The sequence below is a fragment of the Gouania willdenowi genome, chromosome 19 (assembly GCF_900634775.1).
Source record: "Gouania willdenowi chromosome 19, fGouWil2.1, whole genome shotgun sequence".
NCBI classification, from domain to species: Eukaryota; Metazoa; Chordata; class Actinopteri; order Blenniiformes; family Gobiesocidae; genus Gouania; species Gouania willdenowi.
The window spans coordinates 14,843,495-14,857,890 of NC_041062.1; the positions used below are offsets into that span (position 1 = coordinate 14,843,495).

The window sequence follows — 14,396 nt, forward strand, 5'->3', positions numbered from 1 at the left end:
CTTCATGTTAAGAATACATGTTTTTATTATATTTTTTGTTTTATTGGAAGAAAAACGATAAGAAAAAAATGCGAGTGAAACATTGCAGGGTTGAGCAGATTTGTGGGGGGAAAAAAATCTAAATTTCATAGTATTTTATAAACAACAAAACTCTATCAACTTAATGAACAAATATGCAACAAAAAACATGTGTATATTGGCTTCCTACTGTGTATTTGTTCATGATAAGAAGAAATGTTTTCATATTTTTAGTTTTTATTTAAAGAAAAACGCTAAAAAAAAATTTTTAAAAAATAAAGAAAAGCGAGTGAAACATTGCAGGGTTCAGCATTTTTGTGAAGAAAAAAAAAACAATCTAAATTTCATAGTATTTTAGAAACAACTAAATAAAAACTATATCAACTTAATGATCAAATATGCAACAATTTAAAAAAAACTTATGAACAAAAAACATGTTTATATTTGCTTCCTTTTGTTTTTTTGTTCATGTTAAAAAGAAATTGCTTTATATATTTATATTTTTAGTTTTATTTGAAGAAAAACGCTAAAAAAAAAAAAAAAAAAAAAAAAGAAGAAGAAGAAGGAAAAGATGGTGAAACAGCAGGGTTGAGCATTTTTGTGAGAAAAAAATTTCATAGTATTTTATGAACAACTAAATAAAAAGTATATCAACTTGAGGAACAACTATGCAACAACAATAACAAAAAATGTTTATATTTGCTTCCTTTTGTTTATTTGTTCATGTTAAGAAGATTTATTTGAATTAAACGTTAACTTTAAGAATGCAAGGGAAACTGCAGGGTTGATATTTCTTCTGAAACTGAAACGTGTTTGTGAGTTATTTCCTCCGCCCTGAATGTGTTCAGCCATCACTCAGCAGTCATTAGAGGGTGAGTCAGGACCCCTGGAGCCTCGAGCCTTCGCCTGTCTCCTCTCACGACCCGTCCGCTGCACCCACAATTCCTCGCGCCGGGACAAGATGGAAGAAAGCAGCGACCGCTGGAGAACAATGTTTTGGCAATAAAATCCCCTAACGAGGCGAATACTGTGTGAATACCGGCTCGTTTGGAACCAACTGCGGTCATGTGTGGGTGAGTGATGAACTAAAGGGACTTTTATGCGTGTTGAGCGGCCGGGTCTTTGTATAGAGAGCGGCGGTGAGGGCAGATGCACGGCATCATTGTTTTGTGCTGCTCGGGCCGTAATGCGGCTCTCTGTCCGGGAAGCTAGCGGCTAACCTGCTAGCTCGTGGTTAACCTGATTGTTATAAACCCAACAGCTGCTTCACACCACAGAGTCTCACCTTGTGTATTACTGTGTGAGGTGTAAATGTGTTGCTTTATGGCTTTAGTTGGTGTTTTTAATCGACTTTGCGCCGCACGCTGGGGCCCCGGCTAAAGATAGCTATCAATAACCGGAGCTTCAGCGCTGCTGGCGGCCACAGATTTGATTTCACGGCGTCATCAAAGCTGGAGATCCGCACACCGAGACGCTGTGCTCATGTGAGCCAGGCATGCTCTCCACTATCAAACTACTGAGCACTTTGGAACCTTTTCATCACTGGTTCACCATGTTGTTAGAACTCCACATGGCTTCTAGTGAAGTTTAATCCTCATTACATGCGTTAATCGTATCAAATCATAGGCGATGTTTAGCATTAGCCTGGTAGCTATTGATGGCGACATAATAGTGGTTTCAATTTAATTTGATGTAATTGCTCCTTGTAGCCTAGGTTGTTTTAACATCTGTTGTTATAAATCAAATGTGGGCGTGATAAGGTGTTAAATGCTAGCTTTGAAGCCACTAAACAGTTGATTTGGTTGAGCAGGCAGAGATGGGTCGATTGTTTCTCATTGTGACCTGACGATGAGCTAACTATGCTAACTAGCTGGCTAACTACTCTGCATCACAAAAGCTGCTCTGCGGTGAAAGCGGGCGTCACGTAGCCAAATGGTCAGCTGGTCCAGACTAAACAATAAAGTCCACCTCGGTCCTCATTAACACGGCCATCAGACCCTCACAAATGTGTAAAACATTAGCCGGGTTGACCTAAATATATATAGTACACGTAAGAAGCTATTAATTTAGCATTTGAACACACACACAAAACCCTTAGCTGGAGCAGCTGGTCTAGATTAGTGAGTGTGTTGGGTTCGAGCTTAATTTAATTCACCTGTATCATTTAATATCTGAGTTACAGTTTTAAATTATGTGCTAAATGTAGAACAATACATACATTTAATTGTTTATGTTTTCTCCCTCTGATAAAACCCACAGTGTCTCACAATGTGTGCAGTCTGCTGGTTGTAAACATTACAATAATGGAACCATGGGCACTGGTGCATTTTGTGTGTTTTTTTTTTTTTTATTTATTTATTCCCCAAACACAGGATGACACGTTTGTTAGAAGTAGAACAATCACGTAGGATTGTTGTTGTTTCCTCGTTCCCATTTAACCTCATGTGAACCCGTGTTTGATTTGGTTTCTGATGCAATGGCAGCTGTCAGTTTGCACCAAGTAAACTGGCTACTGATGATGCATACCTCCATTATTATCACTGGCGTTACATACTGACTTGTGCAGGCTTTTTTTTTTTATTCCAACATAGTAATTTACATTCAAAAAGTGCAACAGAAAACATTATAGGCCGTGGCTACTGGTGCATTAAAGTATCGGTAGACTTCCACTCTATGGATACTCAGCGCCCCTCATTGGCCAGTTTAGGTCACGTGATTGGTGCACCACGTGACTTAAAGTTCCGTCATTTGTATTTTAGCTCATTTATTTTTAGCTACCCCACTAACCCTTTTATTTTAGCTTTAACCCAAATGGTAACTCTTACTCTATCCCTAACCCTAAAATGTTTATTTTTTGTCAGATATGTATTTATAAAGGTGGAATTTGCTTTGTTAAATATGTTAAAATGAAAAAGAAAAAAAATCATATGTCAAATGTGGGATTTAAACCCATGTTGGTTGTAAGTGCGGTGCCTTAGACCACTCGGCTATCCTTGCATGGTGGTAAACATAGGCACATTGCGCTTATGTAGAAAAGCTCCGGAAATGTACCCATAGTGCATTATGGCTATGTTTAACGTACCTCCAGACACTTTCGTCATTAAACAGAGAATGAATATGGAAAAACTCCTATGACTGATAACCGGCATTCATTAACCGATTATTTAATAACCATTAATAGGGCCAACATTCTCCGTTTCAAAATTTCCTCCATTCCGTTTCATTGTAAACCTATTTCTGCATTTTTCCTTGTCAGTTTACCCAAATTTAATTTTTCCACCATCTTTCCTTACTTCTATGTAAACATCTAAGGTTATTAAACTTTCCAAAATCATGGTAAACAAGCTAAATAGGGTTAATTGAGGCAACTACTGTTATTACCTTTTATATGCTTCAGGTGACACTACGGAAGCTGGGAATTCCAAACAAAGTCGCAACTCTGAGTTAGACCTGAGCGAGAGTAAAAGTAAAGAAAAAAAACCACAATGAAATATTATGAACATGTCTGTGTGATAACAGTGCATCACACATGTTGTTTTTATGGGAAAAAAATACTATGGAAATGGGATTGATTCATTTTTTTTTGCCATTTGATGATTGTGAAATCTTTAACTACAGCCACCGGGTGAATCACCCTCAAGTTTTGCACAAAATCCCCTGCAGTCGTATGACTAGAGCCGTTCTTATTGATTTTAAACAATTTAATGTTTTATCATGTAAAGCACATTGAGTTGCCTTGAGTATGAAATGCGCTATACAAATAAATTTGCCTTGCCGTGCCTAGAGTGATGGATTCTAAACGGGATTATGAGTGAGATTTGACATATTTGTCTGTTTGGTACATTTACTAAACATTCAGTCGCCTGTTTTCAAGGGAGAAATAGTGAGGAAATGCATGATATTGTCTCAAAACATTCATTCAAGGTATTTCTGTGTCATATTGGGACCTGATTTAAAAAAAATAAAAAATAGGTACACCCACATAAGTAACTAAATTAAAAAAATCCAACCGTTGGTGATAATCGGTCAAAGTTCTTGTTAATGTTTAAACGGGGAACCATGAGCATCCCTAATAGAAACTATAATTCAATGATAAAATTATTAAAAATCTCCCTCTCAGACATAAGCAGGAGATAAAATGAGTTTTTAACTTGGATTTAAAAATGTTCACATTGGATGCTTCTTTGCAGCATAACAACTAAAAACAGCATTGCCATGTTTTCTATGAACTCTGGGCTCCACTATCTGACCTGTGTCCATAGATCTGAGAGATCTGCTGTTTTCATACCTGACATCTCACTGATGGATTCTGGACCCAAATCCAGTCACACATTTATACACCAGCAGCAGAACTTTAAAGTTTAAAGCCAGTGTAACAACTCTAAAACTGGACCAAGGTTGTTGGTTCGATGTGTGTTTTGTTTATTTTAGCTTTATTGACTTGCAATTTGAAAGGTTTATTCTCACACATACCCTTGGCTTTTTCTGCTGTCCAGTAGGGTTGGGCATCGCTTGGATTTTAATGATTCTGATTCTCAATTTCGATTCCTGTTCTAAACGATTCTGATTCTTTGAGTTGTGCAGGTCAACAGGTCACAGATTTCACAGGATCATTTTTTCATTTGAAAAAGCCTTTACACAGGCCATTTTTATTAATTCATTTAGTTAATACAGTTTAAATGGGTTGCTGTATTGTAACTAGGGTATTCAATTACAAAGGTTTCCAACTGTAACTGTAAAAGTGAAACTTGCTGAAATAACACTACAAACAAGATGGCAGCAGTCTAAAAAAACAACGAACTGAAACCCAGGTAGATGTGAAACAAAATAAAACAAACTCAAACCCTGGAGCAGTCGTGACAAATCAATCTACAGTTCTATTTGCGAAAGATTAAGGTAATTTTGGTCATTTTGCGCTTGCGCGACTTACGGCGCTGACGCTCTGGCGACGACATAATCCAAGATGGCGGCGGCAATCCAGCCGACACTATTTAATAAGAGCCTTAAAAGACATGGATATAATTAAAAGAGTGGATGGGCGGAAGCATAAACATGCAGACTTTCACACAGACTTATCAAACATGCATGTACCTCGGTAAACACGGTAAATGGAGCAGGCTTCATCGGATGGCTGGCACTAGGACCCGGAGGCGGATTAAATGCGTCCCCGTACTGCATGTACAGGCTGTACTATCACCAGTTTATCATTTTACCAGTTGTTAGAGCTACTATCTTTACCAGGGAGAAACTGTTTATTCCTGGTGATTGTTTTCCGAAGTTTTACTGGGCTTTTTACAGGTGATTCCTTCCTATCTCCCTTCTGCTCCGCGGTCCAAACTGAAACCGTAGCCAGACACTCACACAGACTACATTCGCAACAGTCGTGTTCTGAACGCATCTTATAGAAACCCCGCGTAAACAAACAAAGCAAGCCACGGAAACAAACTAGTGTGGGCATTTAGGAATCGAAATAAATAATCAAAATGCAACATCTTCGTAACAGTTCCGAATCGGAAATTAGGAACCTTTTCTTATTTGGAACCGGTTCTCGGTGCCCAACCCTACTCTCCAGACAAGTATTTGTTATGTGATTTTTACAGTCTCATCAGTATGTAACATGGCTTCTTCTTTTTTCTTTAGGATATTCCACTCCTGCACCCCACTTTAGTATAGACGGCCTCCTTCTCCCCTGCACAAAGCAATAGCACCACCATGAGTATTGTCCAAGACAAAATAGGCAATGAGTTTTTGCGCAACGGTAGCATGGACCCCAACTTTGCACCAGGCATGCTTATGTTCAGCCACCTTCCTCCAGTCACCAGCTTCACACGGCTCACCTCCCAGTCAGTTATGGGCGAGCTCCCCCAGGAGATGATATTGAAGAAAGAGCGTGACTCACCCCCTGAACATCAGGGTGCTGCTGCCAACACGGGGGGCTTCCTTCACAGCATGGGCATCAAGCAGGAGAGACTGAACGAGCTGGACTACAGGATGCCCCTCTATGGTGCTGGTGGAGGAGTGGGAGTGAACTGTGGTGGGCCGGGTGCAGGGAAAAGTGGCACGGACATGACGGACATGTCTTCTTTCGGGAACCAACACCAAAATCACCAGAACATGCTCCTGCATGACCTCAGCATCAGCAACGTGCGGTCTCTGGGAGACCCGGTGAGTAGGGCTAGTTTGGCTTAGCTTTCTCCTGACTGCATGAAATCTCATGGTACATTTTTAACTTATGAAGTGTTTTAATTCATGTTTTCTTCTCAGATTCCCGGAAGACCAGGAAAAGAGCCAAAAGACCCCTCAGGCAGAAGAGGGAGAAGGAGCAACGGGGACGGGCAGGGGGGCAAAGCACGAAGGAAACGCAACGATGCTGCAAAGGTCATTTGTTTTTTGTTTTTTTAATTCATTTCATCTCCAAACAACATGGTGTTAGCAGCTGAAGTTTTCCCATTTAAAAAGACATTGTTCCCCTAAAATTTCTGATTTGTGTTTTTGGTCATAATGACAGAATAAGTGAGAGGGAAGGCGTGCGTGCGTGTGTGTGCGTGCATGTGTATAGAAACAGAATAACAAGGTGCTACTATTAATAAGTACTGGGACGAAATTCACAGACTTCACTTTAAGAAAATCCATATGCACACTACTATGGCCAAAATGATAATTATGATTATTTTTATCAATAATTTAATAATTAATCTTGATTATTTGTCCTGTTAGGCAAAACATCTGTATTTTTATTTTACTACTTTTTAACAAACAATATGTGAACAGTTTAGAGTGCAAAAGAAAAACTAGTCAAGCGAAGGTTTTGTAAATGTCTTTTTGGGATCTGTTTTCTTCATCATTGTCGGGTACGTATGTTGCATAGTTAAATAAAATTAAAAAAAAATCTTTAAAAAAAAAAAAAAAGATATGCACCAAAATCAATCCACACACTATAATTAAACCTCTATTTTTCCACTGTTGTTGCAGAATGAGGCCACTTTTTTTTTTATCATTTTCAAAAACTTTCATGTGGGTTCATGATTTACTAAAAAAAAAACTACAATTGTGTGTTCAGAACTCCTTCTCACAGTGCTGTATTTTCTGTGTAGGCCATGATGTTGGATCCAGATGGAGCCTGTCTGTCTCCTAACTCTAAGCCACATATCTGTGAGCATTGTAACGCAGCGTTCCGCAGCTCCTACCACCTTCGAAGACACGTGCTCATCCACACAGGTGAGGCTCAGCTATAACATGAGTGTAGAATGTTTCCTAAAATCTGATTTAAAGTTTTATATAGTCATTGAATTTGAAATAATTTAAATAAACATAATTTTTCAAAGCCAGGTGAAGCATTTCACAGCATCCAATTTAAAGTTTAAATAAATTCCAAATGGTTTTGATGATGTAGAGTCTGTTTTTTTAAACTCCACAAACATTTTGAACGGATGTGTCACCGTGAATGATCCAATCCTAGTTTAAATCCAGACAGTCACTGAAGCTAAGGATGACTCAGGGATTAATCATGTATTTCTGGACATCTTAGTCATTCTCTTTGCTGGGAATACCTCACGTAGCTTAATAATCTCCTTATTGTAGTCATTGAAAATGGTGTATTCTTTTAATGAAGTTTTATAAATTTATATATATATATAAAGCAATTTTTTTCAAACGGGGGTATGCGATGGCACTGCAGAGGATATGTGAGAAAAAGAGAGTGGGAAAATTAACAAATTAAAGTGTTAAAAACAGGATTTATCTTGATTTTAACATGAACTGAAAATACAAAGTCTTGGTCCGACACCAGATGGGAGATGGCCGGAAATGATAAAAACTATAGAAATAAATCTGTTCAGGAGCCACTAAATCTGTTTTTCAACCTTTGGGTCGGGCATTTAAATCTCTGAAAAATTAAAATACATTTTTGAATTTTTTTTGAATGATTATTCTTGTTTTTTTAATGAAGACAATACACAATCTTAAAAAAATATTTCTGTACTTTCACTTTGTGAATCTGGTTCAATTAAAATGCAAAAAAAGATGGTTCTTGTATTCAGAAATAAGAGAACAAGGCACTACTACTGATCTAGAGTGTGGGTGAGAATTAGGCAGAACTAAATCTGTGTGTTTTTAAATGAAGAGAACATGCCAGGATGTTTTATTATTATTGCCATGTGTCCTTTTCTGAGTTAATGTGGTGATGTGTGTGTGTGTGTGTGCATGTTGTATTTTTGATCACACAGGTGAGAGGCCTTTCCGGTGCAGTCAGTGTAACATGAGCTTCATCCAGAAATACCTGCTGCAGCGGCACGAGAAAATCCACAGTGGTGAGTCAGTGAACGCACACATTTTTATTTATGGTGTAACAACGCAATCTGACGTCACCACTGCTGTGTGTGGCAGGGGAGAAGCCTTTCAGCTGTGACCAGTGTAACATGCGCTTTATCCAGAAGTACCACATGGAGCGGCACAAAAGGACGCACAGCGGCGAGAAGCCATATCGCTGCGATACCTGCCAACAGGTGGGCTACTTATTCCTCTTCTCCTGTCCATACATTTAGGCAGTCATTTTAACTCATGGTTTAATAGAAACATGTACAAATAGAATGTTTTAATGTTCTGGTGCTTAAATATTTGGATGTTCACACAATCTTTATCATTACCATTTTACAGCCTTTGTCTGATCAGTGTTTTGGAAAAGCAGTCAGACGTTGAACTGCACGATTTTATTTAGACATTATTCAATTAGATTTGTCCTTTATGTCTTTGAGACTCAATGATGGTTTAAAATCTGTGGTGAACATGTAGTATTCAAGCTGTGGACATTTTCTCACACATTGTGCCTCACTCTTGTTTTCTTTATTTGGTTTTATTCTATAAATAAATATTTCTTGACAACAGTAGAGATTTATCTTTCTTATTGTTCACTCAATGGGAAATTGACACCTATTTGGATTTTAGTTCTTTGATTAGTTTTCTCTTGATTCATAGTTCTTTACACTTTATACACCGTAAGTTGATCTTATCACATCACAGACATGAATACGATTCTTAGAACGAAAGCTTTTCTCTGGAATAAAAGATCTGAGAATATTACATAGAGCTCAGCGATTTATATCAATTTTCAAGATATAGCAAGTTTTCTTTTTTGGAGAAACAAAAAATTACAACATCGCCTCTATCGATAGACTGTGTGTGTATATATATATATATATATATTAGGGGTGTTGAAAAAAAATTTATTCTGCGATATGTCGCGATAATACGTTGCGTGTTTCTCGGATCAATTCAAAATGCATCCATATTGATTTTATTTTTTTTAAATTTGTATTTCTTTTTTTTTTTTAACCTTTATTTAACCAGGAAAGTCTTTTCCACTGCAGGAGACATTGTAACTGCACAAAGAAGTTGCACTAAAGTCAAAGTTTAAAAGCCACAGGCAGATTGTATGTTATTTTTTAATTTTAAGTTGTTGGCACATGACATGTTAAAGCCAGTGTTTTGAGTGTAAAATATATTTCATACATAATGTTCTCATGAAGGTGTACGCAAGTCATATATAATCACCTTGTACTTTAATATCGGGATATATCGTATTGTATCGTGACCTATGTATCGGGATTTGAATCATATCGCCAGCTGCCAGGCATTACACACCCCTAATATATATATATATATATATATATATATGTATGTATGTATATATACTGTACTTAATTTTTAACATACTACTTTTAGGAGTCACTTTCACTACTTCTCAGAACAGCATAAAAAGCACAGATGAATTCTGAGTGCGTTCTAACCCAGACCTTCCCCTAAACAAGCCACACTACAGAACTCACTCACACATGCTGTCCCTTAGAGGAGAAAAAGGCTTATGTGTCACATATTGTGCAGCTGTTTGGTAATAATTGTGCCTGTGTGGCATTTGAATCAGCAAAATTATCTCAGAATTGTCTTTCTGGTCAGGTTTAATTTTAAATTAAGTTATCAAGATTTATATTGTATATATTGCTATTTTGAGAAAAAATATTGAGATATTTGTTTTGGTCCATATCTCCCAGCTGTAATACTACAACAAACTACAAATCAATCTAGCAGCTAGACGTGCAATTACTTTAGGCCTCTGTCGTTAGAGGCCATGTTGGAGATAAATTCTACACAATTCACCAGACAGAATTTTAAACACTTTTAAAGGCTGAAACCTTTCTAGTTGTGTCACAGCAGAGTAAGAAAATCTGACCTTTTTGTTTTTCCATTTCTTTCAGTTTTTCTCAAGAACAGACCGGTTACTGAAGCACAAACGCACGTGTGGAGAAGCCATAAAGAAGGGCCTAGACCCGAGCATGCTGGAGCTCAGTGAGGCAGAGCTAGGCCAGGGCAGCTATTCACTCTCTCAGGGAAACAACAACACCTCCGGGCGTAAGAGGGCCAAGTCCAAAAACGGCGAGGGTGGTGAACGCAGGAGGAAGAAGAACGCCTCAGCAGCAGCGGCGTCGTCCTCTGGTGGAATGGCTGGTGACCTCCTGGACTTCAACATGGACCACCCGTCAAGCTCTGACCCCAACATGCAGGGACGCACCCCTAAGCTCGTGTTTAAAAAGGCAGGCCGTAAAGGACTGGACAAGGGCCTCCTCTCTCTGGACGATGGTGCAGACGGACAGAAACTATTGGATCAGAAACCTGGGGGCATGGATCATGTTGAGGTCTCTGGTCTTGATAACATGGCTCTGCTTCAGGGGCCAGGGGGCAACAAGCCGGGGCCCGCCACCACCAGCAACTACGATGATGCAATGCAGTTTGTGAAAAAGCGGCGCTACCTTCATGCTGTCAACAATGACTATGGAGCTAGCTCGCTCCACATGGCCCCACAGGGCAGCAGCGTGATCCAGGGGTCACTGGGTCCAGAGCCCACACTGGCCATGTTGGACACCTCGCCGCTGGATCTCAAACACGACAAGTCGGGCATTCCAGAGGAGGTCCTGCAGAGCCTGCTGGACCACTACAGCCATAAACCAGAGGGTTCGCACCACCACGATGTGACTTTTGACCTGTCGGACCACCCGCACCACGTGGACCTTCAGCCCGCTGCCCCCGTCACTCCAGAGCTGGATGACGACTCGCCAAACGGTGGCGACAAAACGACAGTGATGCACGAGTACTCCAAGTACCTCCTGCAGGCCCTAGAACGCACCAGCCACACCAGCCCCTTCCCCAGCTTGGGCCCCAGTGGGCCCTTCACCCTCCTGTCCAGCAGCTCCAGTCCCACGGGCCCCATTTTCTCTGACAAGCACGTGTACGCCACCTCCCCACTGGACTGTGGCTACCCACCCGCCGTCTCCTCCCCGCTGCCCATCGCTGCGCCTTCATCAACCTCCTCCTCATCCTCCTCCAAGTCCCACTATGGTATGCTGGTTGGCTCCCCCTCCACGGCCGGATACCACCTCAGCCTAGAGTCCACGAGCCACCAGCAGCTGACGCCGTCTCAGGAGCTGACGGAACAGTTGGAGAAGCAGCACTCGCCCGGCGCATTTAACCTACCTCCCCAAGACCTCACGGCTCAGGTGGAGGCTGCTAAAGGGCAGCAGGCCAAGGCTGGGGGGGGCACCGCACCCACCAATGGCTCCACCTACCCAGACCTGTCCCCACTGAACCCACCTAAGGAAACCACGTACCAGATAGAGAACTTTGCCCAAGCCTTTGGCTCCCAGTTCAAGTCAGGTCGGCGAACCCCTCTGAGCTACGGCAGCGACCCCGGGTCAGAGGTCGACCACAGAATACGGACTCCAGTGTCAGAATTCTCAGGGTATACCAGTTTGTTAGCTGACGTCAGTGAGCCGGTGAGTACAGGATCCAAAACCCCGACAAGCCAAAGTTTCAGATAAGGTCAAACGAGGTGAATCCAGCAGGGGGGGGGCCGTCCTGTTTCTGTCCACGCGGCCCCTGAACTCATCTGAAATCTGTTCTTGTAGCAAAGATTTCATTTTTTTTAAAACACTGCCATTAATGTTGATACAAAATGACCAGGGAGGGTCTTTCATGGCCTCAAATGCAATTTTTTAAGATATTCTCATTTTTCTGTAGTGGCTTAATTTCATTTAAGAGTAGTGTTTTTGATATGAACGTACCGTAGATTGAAATGTAATTTAAAACATTTAGAGGGTAGCTATGACTTTGCTTGTTTTACTTCTTTCTCTACCTTTTGTGTTTTACCAATCAATGATACCAATTGTAAAGTAATAATGAGAAATGTTGAGAAATTCAATAATAGCAACCTTTTGTGGCAGGGAAAGGCCCAGAACTCAAATGGCAAAAAAAAGAAGTATATATTGTCTGTTACAACAAGCGTATTAACTCAGGAAAAATAGGCAAAATTTTGTTGTAAGACTTTGTATTAAGAGATGCAATGAGCACAGCTTTTACACGTGTGCTTTGAGACGACAAAGCTTTGATTTTATCACTTTTGTTTGAAATTGTCAGGAAAAACAAATGCATAACGATCCACTCGGGTTTTCTACTGTGTGTAGTTTTTGTCAAAGATCATGGTACTGTTACGTCACTGTGAAAACATCCACGTGCACGCCGCTGTGCACAGCCTGTAGCAGAGTTCATCCCATGGTGTTCACACTAAGTCACCAGCTGCTCCCCCCCAGTGGGCGGAGCTTATTGAGCGCTGCGCTCCTCTGCCAGACTGGGGCCTGACTGGCTGCAGCCGAGACAAAATCCTACCCAGAAGTACCTGCACATGGCTGTTACAGCAGCTTCTGAACACAGTGAACACAAACGTTTGCTGAAATAATCCTTTTTTTTTTTTTTTTTAAAGACAAAAAATACGGTCTCCACTTTTTCACTCCTTGCTGTTCGTTTTTATGTCAATGGAATCAAACAAGCACTTTTCTAAACATTGGAAACAATAACCCATTTAATCTACAGATGTGATACGTGACTATTATGCGAATGAATAAGAGGAGAAAACTGTGAATGGGAGGGAGGAGCTTGTTTTTTAACCGGGTTTTAAAGGCATGACCACGGGCATTTTATGTATTTTGTTGTGTCTTCTTAAGGGTAAAGAAAAGGGTGGGATGGGTGTATTTTAATTTTTATTTCTTGCGTTTTTTCGGGTGATGTACAAAGATGATTTGCCATAATTTTGTTATACAATATTTTGAGAGTACCTCTTTGTATTTAAATGTTTTTGAGATATGGATTGAGATGCTGGAAGCTTTTTTTTTTTTTTTTTTTTAACCCCCTTCTCCGGGTGTACCTGATGCTCACCCCGAACCCAAACTATTTATTCTCCACCAACCACTACACGACTCAGCAGCTGATATTATTAGGCGAGCCTTTGACGGACCTACAGCCGATTTCCACCTTTGAAAAGAAAAAGAAAAAAAATGAAAAAGATTTAAAAAAAACTTTGCAAAACATCCGTTTTTTGGAAGAAATGGTTTCAGAAATGCACTGAACAAACCAAAAGTTCAGTATTCCTCCCCTTCAGTATGCAGCCCTGCACTCACAAGAATTAACAATGGCCTTCTTTGTCTTCCATGGCTAAAGCCATTCTTTCCCGGCAGCCAGGGTTGATATTTAATTTAGTTGATTTCCTGTGAGCCGTAACCCCCCCCCTTTCCCCCTTTCCCTTCGTCTGTGAGCGCCACAGCCAAGAGACTTTGAAGCTGCTTAGATCACAGGGAACAAAGACTGACCAGCCCCTTTACTCCAAACACACACTATGCTTTTAAAAACGAGAGAGAGAAAGCGGATGAGACAGGAAAACAAAAAAGACAAAAAGATTGACCTGAATATACCTCATATCACTAAAGCGTAAGAAAGCAGGGACGTGCGTTTCTTGTATGTAGTGGAAATATTTGTAGTATAGGTTTGACATATTGTATAATCATTTTAACACTGCCTGTGTTTACAGTTATAGAGTAAAATGCTCATCAAAATGCAAATGTACTATTTTGTTTTCTGTGTAAACATCCACGCCAAGCAGTGTTGCATTTTAGATGCCTCATAGAACATTCATTTTTCTCATGATATCCCTTATTTTTGTTACTTGCCATATTTGTGTTTTGATATGAACTTTAGAAGGAAATTGTTTACAAAATGTACAAAAACACTAAAAATGTGTGTTCATTTTTTTTTGTTTTTTGTTTTTTTTTCCGAGTTTTTTTTCCTCTGTATGCATGATAAAAGGCGTTTTTTGTACGGCTTTTTTCCCTGTCACCTCAATACCAAATTTTTGTAGCAAAGCCTTCCAATTCCTTTGTCTTATTTGTTCTAGACCCCCCCATGTGATATGATTTCCCAGGCTGTGTCTGTTATTGAGATGATGAACGGATTAGAAAAGCCAATAAACAATTTTTGTTACAAAAAAAAAAAAGCAGGCTGGT

The 14,396-nt window shown here is 40.0% G+C and overlaps 1 protein-coding gene across 1 annotated transcript; it reads left to right on the forward strand.

Annotated features, from left to right (window-relative positions):
- The first annotated feature begins 878 nt into the window (after window positions 1–878).
- LOC114481739 (zinc finger protein 281-like) lies at window positions 879–14,377 on the forward strand. Its single transcript, XM_028476757.1, has 7 exons — window positions 879–1,091; window positions 5,659–6,183; window positions 6,283–6,396; window positions 7,113–7,236; window positions 8,244–8,327; window positions 8,404–8,522; window positions 10,269–14,377. Exons 2-7 carry the CDS (start codon window positions 5,731–5,733, stop codon window positions 11,883–11,885), a joined length of 2,511 nt encoding a protein of 836 aa, XP_028332558.1. The 5' UTR covers window positions 879–1,091; window positions 5,659–5,730; the 3' UTR covers window positions 11,886–14,377.
- Window positions 14,378–14,396: the final 19 nt, after the last annotated feature.

Bases quoted from the DNA above. Each gene is read 5' to 3' on its own strand.
- LOC114481739 (XM_028476757.1), top strand. From the start codon at position 5,731: ATGAGTATTGTCCAAGACAAAATAGGCAATGAGTTTTTGCGCAACGGT. The intron at 6,184-6,282 runs GTGAGTAGGGCT...TTTTCTTCTCAG, and splicing joins TGCGGTCTCTGGGAGACCCG to ATTCCCGGAAGACCAGGAAA. The intron at 6,397-7,112 runs GTCATTTGTTTT...TTTTCTGTGTAG, and splicing joins AACGCAACGATGCTGCAAAG to GCCATGATGTTGGATCCAGA.